At 36.1% G+C, this 25,513-nt stretch overlaps 1 protein-coding gene across 2 annotated transcripts in view; it reads right to left on the minus strand.

Moving 5' to 3' along the window:
- tnikb (TRAF2 and NCK interacting kinase b) overlaps positions 1 to 25,513 on the minus strand; it is a 98,250-nt gene that overhangs the window by 63,576 nt on the left and 9,161 nt on the right. For both annotated transcript variants that reach the window (XM_059327181.1, XM_059327180.1), the window contains exons 2-9: positions 25,045 to 25,110; positions 5,949 to 6,005; positions 5,575 to 5,700; positions 4,549 to 4,659; positions 3,593 to 3,683; positions 3,226 to 3,356; positions 1,384 to 1,438; positions 494 to 572 (exon numbers count right to left, since the gene is read on the minus strand). In XM_059327181.1, the coding sequence (XP_059183164.1) occupies positions 494 to 572; positions 1,384 to 1,438; positions 3,226 to 3,356; positions 3,593 to 3,683; positions 4,549 to 4,659; positions 5,575 to 5,700; positions 5,949 to 6,005; positions 25,045 to 25,110 (716 nt within the window). The remainder of the gene's footprint in view (positions 1 to 493; positions 573 to 1,383; positions 1,439 to 3,225; positions 3,357 to 3,592; positions 3,684 to 4,548; positions 4,660 to 5,574; positions 5,701 to 5,948; positions 6,006 to 25,044; positions 25,111 to 25,513) is intronic.

Raw genomic sequence — 25,513 nt, forward strand, 5'->3', positions numbered from 1 at the left:
CTAAAGGGAATTTCTCTCTCTGGTGTCTGTTGCTTCAGTGATGTTACCTGAATAAAACACATTGCATTGAAGGTGTATTTTTGTCATCTCTTGCACAGATTACAAGCTTTTTGCTTCCAGTGTTGACCCTGTTTCTCCTCCAAGCCCAAACGGAGGCTGCTGCACCATGGATGACAGCAAACATAAACTGAACAGTGCATTAGACACAATAAAAACTATCCGACTGCAGGTAGAAAGTTCCAGTTAAAGACACACATGCATGAAAAAAATAGAGTTCTGTCATGTTAAACCAGGTTATTCTGAATCCTTTATATGGAAATGTGATTACTGCTGACTTTGGAAAATACTGCATGTGATGCTGAGAGAGGATAAAAACCAGAGAACAGGTGCAGAGGAGATATCTGTCAGTGTGTGTGTGTGTGTGTGTGTGTGTGTGTGTGTGTGTGTGTCTGTGTGTGTGTGTGTGTGTGTGTGTGAGCACAAAGTGACTCACCACTTCTTCGACTTGAGTCTGGGGGCAGGATTTCTGGGGATGAGGAAGAGCGCTCTCATTGGATGCATGTCGCACAGAGCTGAGGAGGAGGAGGAGAAATTTGAAGAGGGGAGGAAAGGAAACAGGACAAAGTAAGGAGACGAGACAAGGAGAAAGGAATGAAAAAAAGAAGAGAGGAAAGGAGATAAAAGGAGATAAAAGGAAAGGAAAGAAAACAGGAGAAGAGAAAAGGAAACAAAGAAAAATGAGAAGAGACAAGCAGAAAGGAAAGGAAAGGGAAGGAGATGAAAGAGATGAAAGGAAAGGAAGGAAAGGAAAGGAAAGGAAAGGAAAGGAAAGGAAAGGAGATGAAAGAGATGAAAGGAAAGGATAGGAAAGGAAATTACAAGAAAAGAGACGAGATGAAAAGAGGGGAGAGGAAAGGAAAGGAAAGGAAAGGAAAGGAAAGGAAAGGAAAGGAAAGGAGAGGAAAAGAAAGGAGGAGAAAGGAAAGGAAAGGATATGAAAGAGATGAAAGGAAAGGAAAGGAAAGGAAAGAAAGGAAAGGAAGGGAAAGGAGATGAAAGGAAGGGAAGGAAAGGAAGGAAGGAGAAAGGAAAGGACAGTAAAGGAAAGGAAGGGGAAGGGGAAGGGGAAGGGGAAGGAAAGGAAATAAGATGAAAGAGATGAAAGGAAAGGAAGGAAAGGAAAGGAAAGGAAAGGAAAGGAAAGGACACAGTAGAAGAGAAAAGGAAACAAAGAAACACGAGACAAGAAGGTAGGAAAGGAAACATAAGGGAGATAAATGAGAGGAGGTGGAGGAGTGAACAAAAAAGAAACAGATAGATTTAGACTTCTAATACTGTGTGTCCGCTGGTAATACTTTAATGAGTCTGATGTTTCACACTTACGTGGTGCTCCCTCTGCCATCTCTATCGCTGTGATGCCGAGCGACCACAGATCACTCTGCAGACAGAGAGAGAGAGAGAGAGAGAGAGAGAGAGAGAGAGAAAACTGAAAACTTTCACATCCTAAAAACCTGCCACCGACTTCACACGTCATGTTGGAGGTCGCTGTTCTTGTGAAGTGGTAAAAATACGGACACTTCCTCTGCCATCGTAACGTTTCATCCACCTGTTTTTAATAGAGTCTCTCTGCACACTGCGGCCAACAAACTGCTATTTAAAGTTAAAACACTGAAGGATGAGCGCAGGGTTTCTTGACAGCAGAGCCCCAGAGGGTCCGAGTTAATGGTGTCTTAACAGAGCGCCGCTCCTCCTCCACGGGCTCGCCGCAGGGACTCATCCTGCCCCCATTACTGCACATCCTCAGCCGCCTAGCGAGGAGACTTCACTATAGGAATGAGTGTTTGGAAGAAACAACTCAAGCATCTATAACGTTATGATCAATTAATCGATTAACCTCTATGCTTTCATACATACTCCAGTATGTGTAAAAACATGCATACATGGGCAAAATAAAAGATATATATACAGTACTGTGCAAAAGCCTGTTTGGATAACGGACGCTTTTATTTTGAAAGGACTTCCTGAGGATCGTAAAACTAACTCACGTGAGATTAAACAGTAAAGATAATGTTAAGGAGTTCAATGTTTTAATTAAGTAAAACGAGTGAGTCTTTGTATGAACTTCATACATATTTAATCTTAAATGTAGAGCTGAAGCAAGATGTTATGAATGTTATTGTAAAATATGATTATTGTTTTTAGGGATGGGCGTTTGGAAGAAACCTGCCAACTCAATTATCTATAACGTTAACGATCAATTAATCGATTATCCTCTATGCTTTTCTACATAGTCCAGTATGTGTGAAAAAACATGCATACATGGGCAAAATAAAAGATATATATATACAGTAATATGCAAAAGCCTGTTTTGATAACGGACGCTTTTATTTTGAAAATTGTGCTAAATGTTTTAGCCCCCAAAGAGACATGAGGTTAGTTTTCACACTAATCTGCATATTTAAATGTGTTTTGTGTTTAACCTCCCGGGACCACTATGGACATTTTCAGCCATATTTGTCATTTTTCACTTTTGTTTTGGCAATAATTTTGGCGGTGATACTGCAAATGGCATGATTTTTGGAAGAAGTTTTTTTTCCTTCAAACGCACAGATTCAAATTTAAATTTTTCTAATGGATCAATAATACACTGTGTACAAATTTCGGACCCTTTGGGCTGAAAATGTCCACTTCCAAAAAAATGCTATAAAAACTTTTTAGATTAATATTTGTTTCTACTTTTTTCTGCATAAACCTCTTAAACTACTTCCGCCGATTAACTGATCATTGATTAATTATTCTCATCCCTATTAAGTGCCAGAAAACAACAACGGATATGATCGTTGAACCTTTTCTGACATATTTAAAACAAAAAAACTGGTTTGTGGCCACCAAAGTCGAAATTCAAGTCAAGTTTTTTAAGCTAAAACAATTCAACCATTCAAGTCTTGAAGCCCAATGAATCAAAGGGTTAGAAGAAAATTAAAATATTGTAATTACTTTAAACTAGGTAATGCAACACATTCCATCTGTTATTTTTTGACAGAAACAGAAGAAAAGAGCATTAAAACTGACATTTCATTCATCTATTTACCAAAATAAGGTGTTCCTCAGGGAACCCACATGGGTCCTCTTTTGTTTGCAATAGTTTCCGATCAAAATAGCAAATTTTAAGATACAATTTCACACAACAACACACACACACACACACACACACATCAGGTTTACCTTGAAGTCATAAGTGGCGTCGGGGTTCTCGTCGCAGGCGATGACCTCGGGGGCCATCCAGTACGGCGTCCCAATAAACGTGTTTCTCCGTCCCACCGTACGATCCAGCTGAGCGCTCACACCGAAGTCCACTGCAAACACACACACACACACACACACACACACACACACAGAAATAAAGGCTTAAAATGTATAAAAACTTAATATATAATTGTATCACTGCTTTTTTTGTGAACAAATCTCATTTATGATCACCAAACTGTGTCTTTGAGCTGTGTAGCACCAGCAGACAGTATGCAAGATGACACAATGTGTGTGTGTGTGTGTGTGTGTGTGTGTGTGTGTGTGTGTGTGCGTGGCCTCTCACCTAGTTTCACCTCTGCGTTCTCCGTCAGCAGCACATTCTGGCCCTTGATATCTCTGTGGATGACTTTGTGTTGGTGCAGGTGGGTCAGACCCTGGAGACACACAACACAGTTACTGTCAGCTTCTCCTCCGTCTTGTATCTGCGATTTTTTTCGGCCCAAAAAATTCCAACATTCACCTCTTGAAGCCCAGTGAACCTAAGGCTATAAAAAAGCTAATATTGTCAAAAAAAGTAATTTAACTTAAACTAGTTTATTCATTACTGATCATTTAATTCCATCTGTTGTTTTCAAAAAACATTTAGTTTTACCATCAGCTCTCACCCTTAATTATAAGGTCTTTTTCTTTGACTTATGAGGCATTTTCCCTTAATTATGAGGTCTTTTTCTATAAATTATGAGGTATTTTCTCTTAATAATGAGGTATTTTCTTTAAATTATGAGGTATTTTCCCTTAATTTCAAGGTCTTTTTCTTTAGGTTATGAGGTATTTCCCTTATTTATAAGGTCTTTTTCTTTAAATTATGAGGTATTTCCCTTAATCATGAGGTATTTTTATTATGAGGTATTTTCCCTTAATTATAAAAGCTTTTTATTTAAATCATGAGGTATTTCCTTTAATTATAAGGTCTTTTTTATTATGAGGTATTTTCCTTAATTATAAGGTCTTTTTTATTATGAGGTATTTTCCTTAACTATAAGGTCTTTTTTCAAATTATGAAGTATTTTCCTCTAAATAATGAGTTGGGTTTTTTTTTTGCAATTCTGGGATAGTTTCTCTTAATTATAAGAGATTTTCTTGTAATTATAAGGTATTCTTAATTATACACATACATATTTATGTATAGGTATTTGCAAATAAAGGATATTTTCTCTTTAATATTTGATATTTTTTGTAATTATAACTTTTCTCGAAACAATGATTTTTTGTTGTGAATTATAGGCCAGTTTCTCTCACCCTGAGGATCTCTCTGCAGACGTAGGCGATCCACTCCTCCTTCAGGGAGTTCCCTTTGGTGTTTTTGATCAGATCTGTGATCGAGCCGGCACCACAGAACTCCATCACCAGCTACACACACATAAACAACGTTACAGTACATAATATCATATGTTCTTACATCTACTCACACTAGTAAGTTAGTGGGTAATTATTTAGGACACATCTCAAGCATAAAAACAGGATCCAGCTTCTTAAATGCAACAAGCTGCAGCTTTTCTCTGTTTTATCTAAATGTGAAGTTAATATCTTTGTGTTTTTTGGACTGTTAATCAGACTAAATCATCACATTGAGCTTCAACAACACAGAAATGTGCTCTGCTGCACCTGAAGCCACACCCAAAAGTGACGTCACGAGGTCCTGGAGAACAGCTGCACATCACTGCAGCAAAGTGGCAAGTTAGACCAGTTTTTCTGTTGCTTTAATCTGTTTTAATTTACCGCCTCTGGAACATTTTGTCCTTTGTTTGGTTGCTTAATTAAAGAAAAATGATCTGTGGGCTGTCTGTTCAGTCATAATCTGTTTAAAAATGTACAAACAGCTAAGGCCGGAGATATACTTGTTGTTTTAACCATATTATTATTATGGGAATTTTTATCTCTGGTGCAAAAAACAAACCAAAAAAACTGCAGATCCCAGCTTTAACACCAAATACATTTTCTAAGTGCATCCAAAGACGAACCAAAAAACCCACATAAAACCAGAAATCAACTTTCTGCTTTTACGTGTTTTTTTGGTGTGCCCATGAGTCCTGAATGTTGTATTAAAAAAACACAAAATGACCAAAAAGACACAAGAAATCAACTTTCTGCTGCAAGTTTCATTCTCAATTTTGCATGTTATTTTATCTTGTGAAAGGGCTCGATGCACAGCACAAAACACAACATCTACAATCCAAGGCACACTGTGTTTGGGTTTGTGCAAAACTTGATAAAAAAAAAATGATAAAATGTGATAAAAGTTCCAGACACACTAACGATACGCACCCACAGCTGATCGTCCATCCCAGGAGGGTTTTTCTTCACAAAGGCTCCATAGTAGGTCGCTATGTTCCTGTGGTGGCTGTACTTCTTTAACATGTTGATCTCTGCTTTAATCTCCTCCTCCTCATCCTGAAACACACACACACACACACACACACACACACACACACTTAGACAAATACTGTGTTTACTGAAATACAAAATATTATAATCCTGGAGGAAATCAGATTAAAGAGTTTAGTGAAGACAAACTGCTGCTCAAGTGCCCTCGAGCCAGAAACTCAATCCTAAGGTGTGTGTGGGCCTGTGAAGATTTAATAAGGCTTTTCCGTGTGTGTGTGTGTGTGTGTGTGTGTGTGTGTGTGTGTGTGACTTACTCCTGTGACGTCCATGACCTTGATGGCAGCGAGCTGGCCTGTTTTGACATGGCGACCCTGAAAGACACGAAGAAAAGAGACTAAATAAGAGAAGATTCTGAGTAGATCTCAAAAGAGAAAAAAGAAAAGCACTCTGCAAAGGTCAACGGTGCATTCAGGTGCTGCGTTCCAGGTCAGAATTTCTCAGTTGTGTGAAGGAAGAATGATGCATGAGCTCACAGACGAAACATTTGCAGAACAGGTGTTGTATTATTTTGTTGTCTTTTCCAGTTTTCCAATCTTTCTCCAGCTCACCTCAGTCCAATGACAGGCAAACGTTTTTAATCACAGTAATGCTGCAGAACAGTCAAAGTACCAGGTGGGAATTTATCAGTTGAAATGTTCACTGTGTCCTTGTTTTTCACTGTAATATATAAAATATGTATCAGATCTATTACTTCAGCACAATCATGACTAGAAGTAGGAACAACTCAATCATGTCTTTGTGCAGAATAACACAGTTAGAATGACAGAGATCAGAAAAAAAGTTGAATTTCTCTGCTAAATTATGAATGATAAAATGAATTTATATATATATATAAACTTACACAAAATACACAAAATGACAAAAAAGACACAACATGACAAATAAAAGACACAAAATGACCAAAAAGACACAAAAAGAACAAACCATTTAGAAAATGACACAAAAGAACACAATAATAAGTAAGTATATGAAGTAGTGTCATGTTTCCAGCCTCTCCTGTCCTGTCCTCTCCTCTCTGCTCTGTGTAAACAGCCTCTCCTGTCCTCTCCTCTAAAATATCAACATTCTAAGCTTCAATTTGGAATTGTGATCTGTTCAGGGACTGTGGGAAAGTTGAAATCCAGACAATAATGCCGGTTCTTACAGTTTCTTTCGAGGATATGTGTATATCTCTGTGTGCATTATATTTTTTTAGATTTGACATTTTCAGAAAAGGAGGCAATCCTTAAAACTTCAGGCAGGAATTTAAACGTCACAGAGAGAAAGTTGAGTTTCCTCTGACTCTCTGAAGAAGCTAATCATTTCACTGTAACTGCATGTGGCTGTTAGACACCTTTGTGGGCAATTCACAAAGAAAAACAAGCAAAAGTGGATACTTTTAAGACAAATTGATGTACATTATCTAATTTAAATATGTGCAAAGGCACCCAGACTCGATCAGACCAGATTTGAACATGTATGCTTTAAAAAAAATATGGCCAAAATCACACCATTTATCACAGCAAGAAACTATAAAATACAGCCGTTATGGTCAAATTTTCCCATTTCCCACGGTCCTTGAACAGATCATGTGTGAGGAGCGCTTCCAACACAAAAAACAAAACAAATATAAGCTTAAAACAGTGATTTTTAATCAAAAACAGGTTTCTCTTGTGCAGGTTTAGCAGCTGCAAAAGCCAAACAATCATTTTGGTTAACTGTAGACTTTCTCACTAACAATATAAAACATTTTTTAAAGTGTTTTTAATGGTTAAAGATCTCCTCTGTAAGTTACCTCCCCACTCCTGTTTGTATGCTTCTAAAAATATTAATGAAAAAGCATAAAACAGAAGCACAATTGTTGTTTCACAGTTCCAGTTATGGAGGTAATTAGATCATTTTGTTCCATCTGTGTTGATTTACGGCCAAATCTCAGTTTCTGTGACACACAAACTCTTTCTGGTTCTTTCTGTAAGGTGACTCAGTCCTGAAGGAAAAAGTATTTCTGCAGTGACAGGAAATTATTTCAGCATGCTTGACCTAAAACGCTCCAAATTTAGAGCTTCTGCTTCATCCTGCAGTTTCTCCAGGAGAAGGAGAACTAATTTATTATGTAATTATGTTTATTATTGTGAAAGGAAAAAGGTCAGAATTAAGGATTTGGAGACTGAAACTATTCGCCATTAAAGTCAGTAACTTTAAGGAAGTTTGGTTCCATTTAAGGACATATTTCACATGAATATAAAGTTGTGGTTTGTAGAGATATCAATCAATTATTTTATGACTTCCAAATCTCATAATTATGACTTAGGCCCATAAAAACATTATGAGAGTCCTTCTCTGAATTGTAATTATAAAGTATTTTTCTTTAAATTATGAGGTATTTTCCCTTAATTATAAAGTCTTTCTCTTTAAATAATGAGGTATTTTCACTCAAATATAAGGTATTCTTTGATAAGGTATTTTTTCTCTTAATTATAAGGTCATTTTTATTATGAGGCATTTTCCCTTAATTATGAGGTCTTTTACTTTAAAGTAGGAGATATTTTCCCTTAATTATAAGGTATTTCTCTTTAATTAATGAGGTATTTTCACTCAAATATAAAGTATTTTTTAAAAGGTATTTTTCTCTTAATTATAAGGTAATTTTTATTATGAGGTATTTTCCCTTAATTATAAGGCCTTTTTTAAATTAGGAGGCATTTTCCCTTAATTCTAAAGTCTTTTTTATTATGAGGTATTTTCCTTTAATTACAAAGTCTTTTTAAATTATGAGTTATTTCCCCTCACTTATAAGGTCCATTTCTTTAGATTATGAGGTATTTTCCCTTAATTATGATAATTTATTATTTTTCAATTCTGGGATAGTTTGTCGTAATTATAAGAGATTTTCTTGTAATTATAAGGTATTCTTAATTATGTATACACATATTTATGTATAGGTACTATTTGCAAATAAAGGATATCTTCTCTGCAATATTTACTATTTTTTTACATTATGGCTTTTCTCTAAATAATGATTTTTGTTGTTGTTGCAGATAAAGGACAGTTTCTCCTAATTAAAATATTTTTTTTGTAATTATGAAGTATTTTGGAACTTATACGATATTTAATTAGAATTATTAGATAATTGATTCTTGTCATTATGAGCTATTTTCTCTTAATTTATGGAATCTTTTTCTTGTGATTATAAGGTTTTTGATCTCAAATATAAGATCTTGTCTCATTATAATGTATTTTTGTAGAATTATGAGCTGTTTTGTTGTAATAACTTGATAACTTTCTCTTAATTAAAAGACATTTAATCATAATTATGAGGCATTCTTCTGGATAATTAAGGATATTATCTCTTCTGTATTTTTTGTAATTATAAGACCTTATGTCTTAATTATGAGATATTTTTCTTGTAATTATGGGATTTTCTTTCCTCCTTATGGAGGCATTTTGTCATATTTATAGGATCGTTTCTCGCAACTCTTGGCCACAAGTTATGGTCGCAGTGCAGCCAAAGAGATCGTTTAATTTGAATAATTTCAGGACGCCTCAGTTGTGTCTCGTGGGCCCTTGGAGGGGCCCCGAGCCTGATGTTGGGAACCAGTCGAACTTCTCCTCCTCCAAACCAAAGTCAGCATCACAGCTGTTAAAGCGAGAAAGTGGAAATTTATCCACCTCACCACCACCTCCAGCCCACCACCCCGTCACACACACACACACACACACACACACACACACACACACACACACCATCTCCTCACGGTAACCTAGCAACAGGCCTGGCAGGTTGTTTAGTGAGGGCAACGAATGGGGGGTTGGAAGAGGCAAAGTGATGGCTGTGTGTGTGTGTGTGTGTGTGTGTGTATTTTTGTGCAAGTGTGTGTTAGGAGGCAATGGTATTTCACACTATGGGTCACTTTCACATGTGAGCTGCTCAGATTCTCACACACACACACACACACACACACACACACACACACAGATAGACACAGACACAGACACACACACACACACACACACACACACACACACACAGCGTCTTGGTTACTCAGTGTTGCATCAGACACTGAATGTATCTGACAGGCTGAAACCACCTCAGAGTACGGAAAGTCTCTTGTTCTCTTTTTCACATCTTTCTGTCTGTCTGTCGCTCTTTGTGTCTCTCATCTTTGTTTCCCTGTTTAATATCACAGACTTCTTCTCTCCTCCCTCTCTCTCTTCCTCTCTCTCCCTCTCTCTCCCTCTCTTCTCCTTCTCTCCTCTCTCTCTCTTCCTCTCTTCTCCCTCTCTCAGCCCGTCAGTCGTGTTATCTGAAACAGGAAGTGTGTGAGGTGACTGTCGATCCGAAGCTTGATTTAAACTCATCAGTTGTCTCTCTCGCTCTGCATTTATTCTTCTGCATCAGGAAAAAAAACAACAACAAATGAAGCGGAGCGACCAGTGAACCTCTTCCTGCTCTGACCAGGCTTCTCTCCCTTCAGTCACAGAAAAGCACAAAAAAAATAAAGTATACATAAAGTACTTTTCCTGCCATGATTGATTCTGCTGAGAGCAATGGTCACATGACAAATATTCACTGAGAATCTGTTTACACAGAGCAGAGAGGAGAGGACAGGAGAGGCTGTTTACACAGAGCTGAGGGGAGAGGACAAGAGAGGAGAGGCTGTTTACACAGAGCAGAGGGGAGAGGACAAGAGAGGAGAGGCTGTTTACACAGAGCAGAGAGGAGAGGACATGAGAGGCTGGAATATTTTCCCAATCATGGAAACATTTGTGGGAACTTGAAACATGTTTAGTTATAGATTTCAGATTTTTATTTCATTTTTAAATATATTATCATAGAAATGCAACACACGTTTTTCTGATTTATGTCATTCTAGCTGTGTTATTATTATTATTATTATTATATTATTCTGCACAAAGACTGTTTGAGTTGTTCTGATTGTGCTGATTCCACAGAGCTGCAGGATTTATAGATTTATATAGATATTTTATATATTACAGTGAAACACGAGGACACAGAGAGGAGAATGTGACTCCTGAAAGCTGCTTGGGTTCAGAGGGCAAAAATCCCAAAAAGTATATTGTAATTCAGTCTGATAGAAAAATAGACTTCTGCACCTCCTCTTGACTCTGTTTTTTTCCCAACACTACATCTGTTTATCGGCTGATTTCGGCCAATAATCAATTAGTTGATTTAATGAAGTTTCTCCACAATAAAAATCCTGCTAAAGCATCACTTTTAATCTTGTTTTTTACCAGACATGTGCTCATGAGTTTCCTGGAAATTCAGCATTTAAAAAAAGGCATAAAAATGACTAATGGACTAAAGAAATCTTGAAAAAGTCTTGAAATATTGTGAAAAGTTCTTATGGTTGGCCGAGGTGGAGAAGTTTGTGCATCTTTTGTTGTATATGTCAGTTAAAATTTGTGATACGTTTTTATAGAAACCTGACAAGTATCGAGACGATGATCAGATCAGCCTTCTGTCACTGATGGAAACTAGCTCCAGAATCCAGATTTTTACTGTTTCAGCGCTCCGGCTGAGCTGCTGTCAGAGCTTACTGAGGAGGGATCTGGATGAAAACCAGCAGCGAGTCGCTCCACATCCGTCCATGCTGCAGATTTGTGGGGATTCTTGGATTAACTCAGCACACAGTTATCATCCAGATAAGTCTGCTTCTCTGGCATTTCATCAAATTTACTTTATTCTATATGTCTCATATAAAATTTAACAAAAAATAAAGCGTCTGCACTAACCAGATCCTGTTAAAAACATTAAATTCTCTGTTCCTCAGCGAAACTGTGAAGCCATGATTGGTTCTGCTGAGACCGACAGCCACGCCGCAAAAATTCAGTGAATATTCTCCTGCCAAGACAAATAACTGTTCAACCTTTAGAAACCCCAAACCTGTCGATGGATGCAGGTTTTTTATAAATATGGCCCAAATCACACAATTTATCACTATAAAATACAGAAATTATCATCAGATTTTAACATTTCCAACCGCCCTTGCTTCAAAAAAGCTTCAAATAATGACATTTTATCAAATTTACTTAATTTAACATGTCTCATTTAAAATTGAACAAGAAATAAAGCATTTGCACTAACCAGATCCTGTTAAAAACATTAAATTCTGTGTTTCTTTTCCCTGCCAAGACAAAATATTATGAACCTTTTGAACCCCACAACCTGCCGGCAGATTTGAAAGGCATGTTTTTTTTAATGTATATAAATACGGCCAAAATCACACAATGTATCACTTCCAGAAACTGTAAAATACAGAAATTATCATCAGATTTTAACATTTCCAGCCGTCCTTGAAAGCTTCCAACAGGAAAAATAACCAAATTTAAGCTTAAAATAATGACATTTCATCATATTCCCTTTATTCTACATGTCTGCTTTAAAAATTTGCCAAAAATAAACCATTTACACTAACCAGATCCTGTTAAAAACATTAAATTCTGCACTCCTCAGCAAAACGGTGAAGCCATGATTAGTTCTGCTGAGACCGACAGCCACGTCCCAAAAAATTACATGAATATTTTCCTGCCAAGACAAACAACTGTTCAACCTTTAGAAACCCCAAACCTGTCGGTGGATGCATGTTTTTTTATAAATATGGCCCAAATCACACAATCTATCACTATAAAATACAGAAATTATCATCAGATTTAACATTTGCAACTGTCCTTGAAAGCTTCCAATAGGAAAAATAACCAAATTTAAGCTTCAAATAACGACATTTTATCAAATTTACTTAATTTGACATGTGTCATTTAAAATTGAACAAGAAATAAAGCATTTGCACTAACAGGAGCCTGTTAAAAACATTAAATTCTGTGTTTCTTTTCCCTGCCAAGACAAAATATTATGAACCTTTTGAACCCCACAACCTGCCGGCAGATTTGAAAGGCATGTTTTTTTTAATGTATATAAATACGGCCAAAATCACACAATGTATCACTTCCAGAAACTGTAAAATACAGAAATTATCATCAGATTTTAACATTTCCAACTGTCCTTAAAGGATTCCAACAAGAAAAATAACCAAGTTTAAGCTTAAAATCGCAACATTTTATCAAATTTACTTTATTCTACATGTCTCTTTTAAAAATTAGCCAAAAATAAAGCATTTGCACTAACCAAATCCTGTTAAAAACATTAAATTCTGCACTACTCAGCAAAACTGTGAAGCCATGATTGGTTCTGCTGAGACCAACAGCCACATTGCAAAAATTCTGTGAATATTTTCCTGCCAAGACAAACAACTGTTCAACCTTTAGAACCCCAAAACCGGTGGATGCATGTTTTTTATAAATATGGCCACAGCCAGAAACTGTAAAATACAGAAATTATCATCGGATTTTAACATTTTCAACCATCCTTAAAGGATTCCAACAAGAAAAATAACCAAATTAAAGCTTAAAATGACATTTTATCAAATTTACTTTATTCTATATGTCTTATATAAAATTGAACAAAAAATAAAGCGTCTGCATTAACCAGATCCTGTTAAAAACATTAAATTCTGCACTAGTCAGCAAAACTGTGAAGCCATATTTTCCTGCCAAGACAAATAACTGTTCAACCTTTAGAAACCTGTTGGTGGATTCATGTTTTTTATAAATATGGCCAAAATCAAACAATTTATCACAGCCAGAAACTGTAAAATACAGAAATTATGATCAGATTTTAAAATTTCCAGCTTAAAATCGTAACATTTTATCAAATTTACTTTATTCTACATGTCTCTTTTAAAAATTAGCCAAAAATAAAGCATTTGCACTAACCAAATCCTGTTAAAAACATTAAATTCTGCACTACTCAGCAAAACTGTGAAGCCATGATTGGTTCTGCTGAGACCAACGGCCACGCCGCAAAAAATAATCTAATTCAACCTTTAGAAACCTGTCGGAGGATTCATGTTTTTTATAACTATGGCCCAAATCACACAATTTATCTGAGTGTCTCCACATCCGTCCGTGCTGCAGATTTGTGGTGATTCTTGGATTTACTCAGCACACAGTCATCATCCAGATAACCCCGTAAACCTGCTCCTCGGACCCGAGGTTAAGTGTGTGACTGCAGCGATGGAGCAATAAAAGATAAAAACGGTGAGAGATGAGAGGAAGAGATATCGTCTCTTTGTTTTGTTATCTCTCTTCCTCCGACGCTGACGGCCGGCCAAACAATCTCCCAAAGGTGACACCGAGCTCCCGCTGTGTGAGAGATTATGGCAGAATCAAGATGGCATGAGGAAGCTGTATATTAAAACCTGAACACACACACACACACACACACACAGGGAGGCAGTGAGGGATAAAGATAGCGACAGAGCGAGAACAGAGGGAGGTGGCAGGTGAGGAGGAGGAGGAGGAGAGAAAAGGGCAGAATATCCTTTTGAGGCAGCCTGAGGCGTAAAAACACACCTCGGCTCCCGTGTTCAGACAAGCCTCACATTCTTCACCTGAACACAAGCCCCGACACACACACACACACACACACACACACACACACACACAGACACACACACACACAGACACACAGAGAGTGAGCTGCTATCAGCTCTGAGATAAGACGAGGAGGACAGAGAAACCAGGCGATCAGCAGCAGGAGTAACAATTATACAAATCAACAGTTAACTCTTTAGTTCTCAACCTTTTTGAGTCGCGACCCCAAATTTAACATGCATGTTGTCTGCGACCCCCGCTCACTGAACACACAGTTCAGATCAGACAAACTCAGTTGATACGACGAATTTTGGACAAATAATGAAGCAGACAACAACTAAAACATCTCTCCTTCTGTGCATTTATATATTTTTTTTATATTTTATTGTTACTTTTAATGTAAGTCCTTTGCTATAAGTTTAAAGGTCCATTCTGACCTGCTGACTGTGTAACAAAATGACCAGAAAAGACACAAAATGACCAAAAAAACACACAAAATGACCAAAAAAGACATAAAATGACCAAAAAATGATTTAAAAAAAGACACAAAATGACCAAAAAAAATACACAAAATCACCAAAAAAGACACAAAAATGAAAAAAAAAAAAGACAAAATGCCTAAAAAAAAAAGACATTAAATGAACACTGTAACACAGTGGAGACAGAGCTGACTTCCAAAATGATTTGGCGACCCCCAGAAATCATCTTGCGACCCCAATTGGGGTCCCGACCCCAAAGTTGAGAATAGCTGAGTTAACTGAGTCCAAGCCGACAAACCCTCAGTGTGTTTCAGGCTGCAGCAGAGGTTGGGGGGGGGGGGGGGGGGGGGGGGGGGAGATTGATACATTATAGTTTTGTGATACTTTGGTGAAGCCATGATTGGTTCTGCTGACACCAACGGTTACGTTGCAAAAATTCAATGACTCTTTTCCTGCCAAGACAAATAACTTTTCAACCTTTACAACCAAAAACCTGCTGGTGGATGCATGTTTTTTATAAATATGGCTAAAATCACACAATTTATCACAGCCAGAAACTGTAAAATACAAATGTTCTCTTTTTTATTATGAAGTATTTTCCCTTAATTATAAGGTATTTTTTATTATGAAGTATTTTCCCTTAATTATAAGGTATTTTTTATTATGAGGTATTTTCCCTTAATTATAAGGTATTTTTTATTATGAGGTATTTTCCATTAATTATAAGGTATTTTTTATTATGAGGTGTTTTCCCTTAATTATGAGGTCTTTTTTTAAATTATGAGGTATTTTTCTGCAATTCTGGGATAGTTTCTTGTAATTATAAGAGATTTTCTTGTAATTATAAGGTATTTTTAATCATGTATATACCTATTTATGTGTAGGTATTATTTGCAAAAAAAAATCCTGATATTCTGCAGGGTCCGAATTTGATTTTGGATTTTATGATGCACACTAAGGGGGAATAATCTGCCTCTATAAAAATAAAATAAGATCAGTGATAAATTCTGTGCAGTTTGCATTGTACAGACTTCATCTGCAGCAAGAAATCCCAGTTTTTTTCTCAGTAAAAGATATCATTTTGCCAGGAAGATGAAAATGATATTGAGCCCCTGTAAACAAAAGGCTGTGACATCACAACGTCAGGAATAAACTGGCCCCAGAATGTGTTTTTATGTTTTTTTTATAGAGCAGAGAGTTAAATCAAACACGGCGTATACGTCATGTGTTTGCATCTGATTCGCGATGAGAAGCCTTCCAGCTGCCAGCAGGACGGAGACGGAGACAAGACGTGAATGAAGGAGGAGGCGTCGCTGGAGGGCTTTTAAACCCAGATCTCTGCCTCACAGGCATGCAAGCTTAAACGCCTTCAGCTCAGGAAGAGTTTTCACTTCTTCTAACAAATGAAGAACCAGATAAATGTGTTTAACCCTCAAAGTCACACAAGCAGGAATCTGATCTGATTGAGACCATCCTGATGTCCAGAACAAGTCATTTTACATCACATTCTCTGTTTCAAGCTGTCATTTAACCCTTACAGGTCTTTTATACTCCATCGGTGCATTTACTACCCTTTTGTGACCTTCTGGCCAAAAATGTCCACAGACATAAAACAGCTATTAAAACAACATGCAGAATGGACCCACTCAGATTGTTTTATTCTAAATCAGGGATGGGCAACTGGAGGCCCGGGGGCCACATACGGCCCGCACCCTCACTTGAAGTGGCCCTCAGTACAACTACATGCATTTGAGTATGAAATCTTAAAAGTGTAGTGTAAAAATGCACAAAATTACTTCTTGCAATTAATGTTGGTCTGCTGTTCTTGCACTGAAAAAAAAATAAATCACAGTAAGTGGTTATTTTTTATGTGCTTCAAACCTTTTGTTTTCCTATTCATACTGTTAAACATGCATTTGAGCATGAAATATGTTAAGTTACTGCACTGTAAACATATTTAAAATTGCATGTGCACGGTCCTATATGTGGCCCTGTGGTAGTGAACATGAAAAATTGTGGCCCCCTGCAGCATTTAAGTGGCCCATCCCTGGTCTAAATACACTAGCGCTCGAAAGTTTGGGCTTACCTAGAAAAAGTCTGTGTTGTTTCCCATGAAAACAAACTGTTTTATTCATGAAATGAGTTACGAAATGAATCAAAAATATAGTAAAGACATGGACAAGGGCAGAAATAATCATTTTAACCTGTATAAAACTCCAACTTTGCCTCTAGATACTCAACCAGCCTGAGGACGGATCGTTTTATTGCTTCTTAAATCAGCACAGAACAGTTTCCAGCTGTGCTAACATAATGCTCTGGTGTTTTAACCCTATAGGTACATTTGTTGTACTTTCCCCATTAAAAATTCTCAATAATTGTGCCTGTGTTAATGCTAGTGGGACAGAATTTTGCATGGATTTCAGTTTTTTATCAACCTTTAAAATTTCAACCTTGGATCTAATAATCGGGCGATATTTCACTGTGTAAAACAAATAGTGCCACATCATACTTTTTTGCACCATTGACTCCCATTAAAACGTACATTTTTGATCCTAGTCTAATTTCAGCATAAAATTATGTTTTACAAATGACTACTTTTTCAATCTAAGCTTTTTTATCATTTAAAACATGTGTTAATATTCCTAAAAGGGCATTAAAGGGTTGAAATTATTTAAGAAATACATGTAAATTGTATAGTTATGATCAGGACTGATGTTGGTCAAAAGACACTTTTTAAGAACTGAACATTTTCTGCACAAAGGTTAATAGATTAACATTTTCTGATGGGATGCACAAAGGTTAATGATCGATTAACACAATGTGCCACTGGAACACAGGACAATATTATATAATAGATATTCCATAAGAAAATCAGCTTTAATAGTCATTTACCACATTAACAATGTCTGGACTGTTTGTCTGATCAATTTAATGTCATTTTAATTTTTAAAAAGTGTGTTTTTCTTTAAAAAAATAAGGACATTTCTAAGTGACCCCAAACTTTAGAGTGTTAGTGTATATTATTGTATTATTATAATTTTAGATGCATTTATATAAGCAGCATTTTACTGTCACTGGTAACTAACTTCTTAATGTAAGTAGTGTTTTATGTTAACCCTCTGGAGTCCACGAAAGCGCCGGAGCACGACTTCTTCATGACGTCAAAAAAAGACACAAAAATGACCAAAAAAGACACAAAAAGACAAAAAAAAGACACAAAATAAGTTTAAAAAAAAGACACAACAGACACAAAATTACCAAAAAAGACACAAAATGACAAACAAAACACACCAAAATGACAAAAAGAGACACAAAATGACAAAAAAATTCACAACAACAGACACAAAATGACCAAAGAAGACACAAAAAAAGACACAAAATGACAAGAAAAGACACAAAATAACAAAAAAAAGACAACAGACACAAAATGACCAAAAAAGACACCAAAAAAACATGAAAAGATTTTCAAAAATGGACAAAATAGTCCAAGACTCCGTAGATTTAAATCCAGACCTAGAAAGTAACTAAAGCCGTCAGCTAAATGTAGCGGAGTAGAAGTTTAAAGTGACATATGTGCAAATATTGAGTCACGTCCCACCACTGCATAGCCAGAAACTGTAGAAACAGAAACTACCATCAGATTTCCAGACATCTCCTGAATGAATCATGTGTGACAAACAGCGAGATTTTATCAAATTCCCCTTTATTCTACTCGTCACCCACCAGATCCTGTAAACAACATTCAATTCTGCGCAACCTGGAAACCACGAATGACTCAGCTGAGACGGACAATCACAGGACAAGATGCTACCAAATTCTGACTGAACTGCTGTTTACACAGAGCAGAGGGGAGAGGACGGGACAGGAGAGACTGAAAGAGGCTCAAACTTACTTTATTCTACATGTCTCATTTAAAAATTTGCCAAAAATAAACCGTTTGGAATAACCAGATAATGTTAAAACCATTAAATTCTGAGCTCCTCTGGGAAACTGTGAAGCCATGATTGACTCGGCTGAGAGAAACGGTCACATGACAAAAATTCTGCAAACATTTGACTGAACTGCAGGCTGTTTACACAGATCAGAGGGGAGAGGACAGGAGAGGCTGGAAGTAGAGGTCATGTGTAAAGCATGGGGAGACTTGTGGGCACTTGGAAAATAATGTTTTATACAGTATATAAATTCAACTTTTCCCCATTTAAAAAAAAAATGTACTTGTTTTTCTTCTTTATATACATAAACAGTATATACATAAACAGTATATATATATATATATATATATATATACATACACACATACATATATACATATATATATACATATATATATACATATACATATACATAAAATATATACATATACATACGTATATACATATATATATATATATATATATATATATACACATATACATATAATATACATTAACTGAAGTAAAAACTCTGAACTTGTATCACTACTTCTAAGTACAAGACTGGCCGAGTGTTTCTTTAACCAGCAGTCAACAGGGAAAGTTTGAGCTCCACTTCCACAGTTTGTTTGCACTTCATGTGCAACACAATCCTGTTAATCTCCCCGAGAAGTGTCGTGTGTTTTGTCTGGAGACGGACAGTGAAGCCGGGTGTTGTTTTGTTTTCACAGCACGTATTTTGACGGACAGTTCTCTAACTGACAGTTCCTCTGCTCGTTGATTTAAATAAAAATGAGACCGAGCCATAGTTTAAATGTACTGACACTATTATCGATAGTTTAGTTCAGGGATCAGCAAGTTTTACTCACAAATAAGTAAGTGTTGGTCAAAAAAAGAGGAAAATAAATGTTGTAATGGAGCCACAAAGCTTATTTTGAGCTTCATAAACAGCTTTATACGTCTAAATCAGCCCACCAACATTAATAATGACTCATAATTAAGATGTAGTAATATAGTCAGGTGGCTATATAAAGGGGCCATATTGGACAAAAGCACCAATTTTTTTCCAAATGCTCTCCATCTCCATGAGTTTCAATTTTTGATGGCAGCCATATAAAGTCTATGAGAACCAATATATCTTCCAAGCCATTCAGAAGGTCAATCTTGGTGTCAAAATCTACATTTTCTGGGTCAAAGAATCATTTAAATCTATTGAGAATATCACTAGATGATTATTTGATCAAATAGATATGTTCATTTTGTTATTTTTATATTAATATATGTCCAACCGTTTAGGAACTGAGTTGGAGATTATGTAAATAATGGCCAAAATGATCATATCTATTTGATCAAATAATCATCTAGTGATATTCTCAACAGCTTTAAATGATTCCTAGACCCAGAAAATGTATAGAAAATATCCTGTTGTTGTTATTTTAAAGACATTTTGGAGCTATTTTACTTATATTATGGATTATTAGAGAATTGATGAGGACAAAACATTATGTTTTTCCTTTGTTTTTTAAGAGATTTGAAGAGGAGAAATATCATGTTTTACTTGTTTCAAGGACTCTTATAGGTCTGAGGAGGAGAAAATATCCTATTTTTATTTATTTCAAGGATGTTCAGAGATTTAGAGAGGAGAAAACACTCCGTTTCTACTTATTTTAAGGATTTTTTTTTTAAGGATTTAAGGATTTTTTTGGGACTTGAAGATAATATCCTGATCTTTAGAGATTTAAAGGGAAGAAAAGATCTGAGGAGGAGAAAAAAAATCCTAATTTACTTATTTTTATGATTGTAAAAAATATGTTCATTTTGTTTTTTGATATAAATATATGTCCGACCGCTTAGGAACTGAGTTGGAAATTACATAAATACATGGCCAAAATGCAAAACATATCTATTTGATCAAATAATCATCTAGTGATATTCTCAATAACTTTAAATGATTCCTTGACCCAGAAAATGTAGATTTTAACACCAAGATTGACCTTCTAAGTGGCTTGGTAGCTACATTGGTTCTCATAGACTTTATATGGCTCCCATCAAAAACTGAAACCTATGGTGATGGAGAGCATGTGAAAAAAATGTGGTGCTTTTGTCCGGTGTGTCCCAATTCTTCTTAAATCTGGTCCTAAGCTGCCTGACTTATATGATTTTATCAATTTGCAGAGTGAAAATGAAGGCTGGACACTGAAGAATTATCTTAAAGTTGCAAAATTTAGAGGCCAAGGGTCCGGGCCGCAGACTTTCTGAAGCTATGATGCACAATTTAAGTTGACGAAAAGACTTAATTTCCGTATATGAGCTACACGTTTACAATAGAAGAGTACAAATGGCTTTGGACCTACACCAATGATGAATTATAATTGAAATGTAAAGAAATAAACGTATCATTTCTTTGTCACAGCTGCAGGGAGCCACTGCAGACAGTATCGATCCGCCACCAATTCCTGCAGCAAAAAAAGGGTGTGTATGTTTTTCAAGGTGGCATTTATTTATTTCTGTGTGTTTTTTATTTTAGGTCTTAATTTACCCAGCATGCTCTGTGATCGATCTGAGCTCATTTTGTGCTGTCAATCATCTCACCGAAGGAGGCGTCACCTTGTTGAAGCAGCAGATCGATACAGAACGAATGTGTCTCAAAGTGAGAACACACACACACAAAATGACCAAGAAAAGACACAAAAATGACTCAAGAAAGTCACAAAATAACCAACAAGACACAATTAGCAAAAGAGACACAACAATTCCAACAAAATATGTAAAAATGACCAAAAAGTCACAAAAACTGACCAAGAAAAGACACAAAACTACAAAATGTCCAAAAAAGACATGAAATCAGACAAAAAAGGACTACAAAAATATGTTATTTTGTTTACACACACACACACACACACACACACACACACACACACACACAAAGGCTTAAAATGTATGAAAACTGAACATATTAATGTATCACTCCTTTCGGAAGACACACACGTAAAAAAACCCAAACTTGCATACTGATAAAATATCAAAAAAATAAAATTAAAATGTGTAAAAATTATAATAATTAACTTGCATATTGGTAAAATTAAGAAAATTGTTAACATACATTTTTTTTTAAATTGAATTTAAATACTGATAAAATAAAAATTAAAAATAAAATACATTTCAAAAAAGCAAATTGATTTAAAAAAAATCACTAAAAATAATATTGATAAAATTAAAAAAATTTTTAAAATATGTAGAAAATAAAACAAAATAACAATCTTGCTTGTTAATAACATTTTTAAAATTGCTTAAATATTATTGATTTATTGATTTAAAATATCTTGAAAAAAAAGTACATATTGATAATGTTTTGAAGAAGTTGAAATATTTTGAACAATCGGCTGCTAGACACTCTGGTAAATGTGATAAATGTCACACTCAGCCTCTGTGCTGTGTTGTTACAGTCTGCGTGGGCTTCTTCTTCCGCTGCCCGACAAACAGGAAAGTCACTATAGTAACTCCAGTTTATAGTCAAAAATGAAATTTGTCTGAGCTCATTTTGGAGTCAGAGGAGCAACAAACCTCTCTGCACACACACTGCAACACAAAACACAGCACACAATCCCTGAAAAAGTCCTGAAACTGATCTAATGGCTTATTTAAATCACCCAACGTCAAACTGGAAAAGCAGCATTTGAATTGTAGCCTGAAAACAAAGAAGATAGAAACTCGCAAATCCATGTGAGTCACATGCAAAGCAGCCTGGCACAGAGCAGACAACAACACAGTGACGTGCACGAGGCATGGCGGCTCATTCATTGGGCCTACTCGCCTACTGTAGGCTGGTAACACGCAGTTTAAGGCAAAAACCACTTAGTTTCTCTCATGTAGTACACTGCAAAAAAAGAAATAGTTGGGTGAACTCAAAATTTCAAGGCAACAAACTTCGATAACATTTTAAGTTGGACAATTAAACTAAATATTTTAAGTTTTGTTTTTGAGTTTGTTCAACTCTGAATTCAGATTTTTGAATTTATAATTTTACATTGCAATAACTTTTAATCCTTACTTCTGCTAACTTCTGCAATGTGCTGAATTGGCACGATTGTAACGCCGCTATGAAATGTCAGCTAATGTTGCGACCACAATGTTGAGTTAGCATTGATACGCTAATGGCTACTCTTGTAGCTGTAACAAGCAGCGCCGCTAGCATCAGTTAGCCGCTAGCATCAGTTAGCCGCTAGCATCAGTTAGCCGCAGTTTCCCACATTTCACAACAAAGACATAAGAATTAGCAGAACTATTGTCCCTTGTTGTGAACCCCAACTTAAAGATATAAGTAACAACAACTCACAAACTTGTTTTTGAGCAGACAACTGGCTTCCTTTGTTCTGCTAACTTACATTATTGCCCTAAATGTCAATAATTTATATTTCCAAGTTTTACCAATTTAAATCACTGATTTAGGCAAAAAATACAAGTTGGCTTTTTTTGCGGTGTAGAAATATGCCATTTCCGCCCACTGCATTTGAATATTTGTGCATACTGGGGTCCCTAAACAGACTTTGAATGACATAAACTGGGTATCAGTGGAAAGCTGAGACTCTTGTGGATCCAATGAGTCCAGTTCTCTTTATGTGGGATGATGTTAGTCATCAGTAGTAGCCAGTTCATTACAGTGAGGGCATTTCTTGAGTCTGGACCTCAGTGTATAAAATGAGCTGCTGTGACCTCTAGGATAATCACAGCCTCATGAAACTTTACAACCATAAACTAGAGACCTAGAGCATTCAGAGGATGTGCAGCTTCCCTAGGTATATTGACAATAAGAGGGTTTCTCAGCAGTTTGAACAGAAGTGCTCGTCATCCAATCGCTGAAAATACAGAAATCTACAAAATGACAAATGAAAGTTTTTGAACCCAAATCTCAGCATGGATTCTTCTATGTTGTTCCAAAGTTCTTGACATGTTGATGTTATATTCTGGAGGTTTTCTCTGACCATTTTTATCCATTCTCGATATGAATAAAATTGCATTATTGAGCACCAAATGTGTGTAGCAAATGGTATCAACCCAAAAATTGCGGCAACAACTTATGGGACACAGTTGAACATGGAAATGGACTTTAGAAAGCGAACACTAATGTTATGACCCTTTATACACCATAATAGGCCGTAATCTGTTGTACGTATGTGTGTTGGAATGTATTGTTTTTATGTCTTTTATACACCTAGACTGCAACCAAATTGCCCAAGTTGGGACAAATAAACTATACTTGACTTGATTTGATAAATAATTAATTCATTAAGTCATTTTAATTAGATATTTTCGACCAGAACAACTTGACACACAGTGCTGAGCTGCATCTCAAATGAATCTTTCTAACAGCTTTCAGATGATGTTCAATTCAACTTCTATGTGGCATTTATTGTTGACCTGCTATCTCTCCCTAAACATCCACTGCCCACAACCACTAAAAGGGTCTTTGAACAATAACAGGTTAAGCCCAGCATGCTTCATGAAGTACGAGCAAGACGTACGTGCATCTCGCTGTGAGAATGTGATGTGTCACAGTGCAAACTAAGCATGAAAAAGCTCCTGAGATGAGTAATGAAGAGCGCCCCGTCACTCAGCAGAGTGTCTCATTTAAAACACCTCCAGTAAACAGGCTGCAGACGGCGACGAGCGCTGACATTTCAGAGTGCAAACCACTCCGAGTGAAAGGAGGCTTTCCTCAGCAGGGCAGAGGCTTTTGTCTTTGCAGGATTCAAGACCTGCTTCTGACTGAAATGGTGGAGCGTGAACTCATCCTGCAAACTGTTGCACCGGATGAAATCTGTGAGCTCATGTTTCATTTTCCTCTGGCAGATGTGTCTCGTTCTCCAGCTGCCGGGCCAATCAGAACTGTTTCTGTCTTATAAATTCTTTAATATTTATCACTCTTTGTGTTGCCAGGCATGGAAGCTTTGCAAGTAAAAACACCAAAATAAAAGGATTGTAACAGGCTCAATACAGGTCAGTTGAATAATGAGAGATTTGGAATAGGACATTTCTCATAAATGTACAGTGTAAAAAAAAAAAAAAAAAGTTTAAAAAAATGGAACAACTCACCATCAAATTAGAGTAAAAAAAAACATGTTGTTTAAAATAATTTCTTTAAAAATACAGATAACATAGAGTAAATATCTGTATTTACAAATATAAATTTGTATAATAGTTTTACTTTCACGTATATATAATATATGATATAATAATTTAGGTATTTGTCAACTTTGGACATTTAGTGTATTTTATTTATTACTTATTTTTACAATTTCTTTAAAATAAATAAAATATTATCTATATATTATTAAGTTACAGAATTTAACATCCATTTTATGATTAATATTTGTAATAAAAATAATTTATCTTTTTATGAAATTTGCACTACATGTAGAAAAAAGAAGAGAACCGCTGTAAAAAATAATACAGTAAATTTCTGGAAACATTAACAGTGCAGCTTGTGTTCACCTGGCAGCAGATTAATTAATAGATTATTAATATCTTACCTTGTAGACCTGCCCATAGGTCCCATTTCCAACCAGTTCAACCAGCTCAAAGATACCAGCTGGGTCCTGGGAGAGAGAGAGAGAGAGAGAGAGAGAGAGAGAGAGAGAGAGAGAGAGAGAGAGAGAGAGAGAGAGAGAGAGAGAGAGAGAGGGAGAGAGAGAGAGAGATGGGAGTAAAAAACAACAAGACAAAGTTAGTCAGGAGAACATAAACTGGACACAAGATGGATTTAGGAATTTGTATGCGAGCCAAAAATTCCCAAAAGGAATTTGACCTTCACACACACACACACACACACACACACACACACACACACACACACACTCTGCATACTTGTGGTATTAGCCTGTGAAAAGTCTCTCTCTCTCACCACACTGTCATTATTCCTCCACCAGGTAAGCTCTTCGGACTTTGATGTGTCAGATCAGGTTCAGCAGTTGAGTTTCCTGCCTGGCAGCTGTTTTTACT

This window comes from Centropristis striata, chromosome 23 (genome assembly GCF_030273125.1).
Source record: "Centropristis striata isolate RG_2023a ecotype Rhode Island chromosome 23, C.striata_1.0, whole genome shotgun sequence".
Lineage (NCBI taxonomy): Eukaryota > Metazoa > Chordata > Actinopteri > Perciformes > Serranidae > Centropristis > Centropristis striata.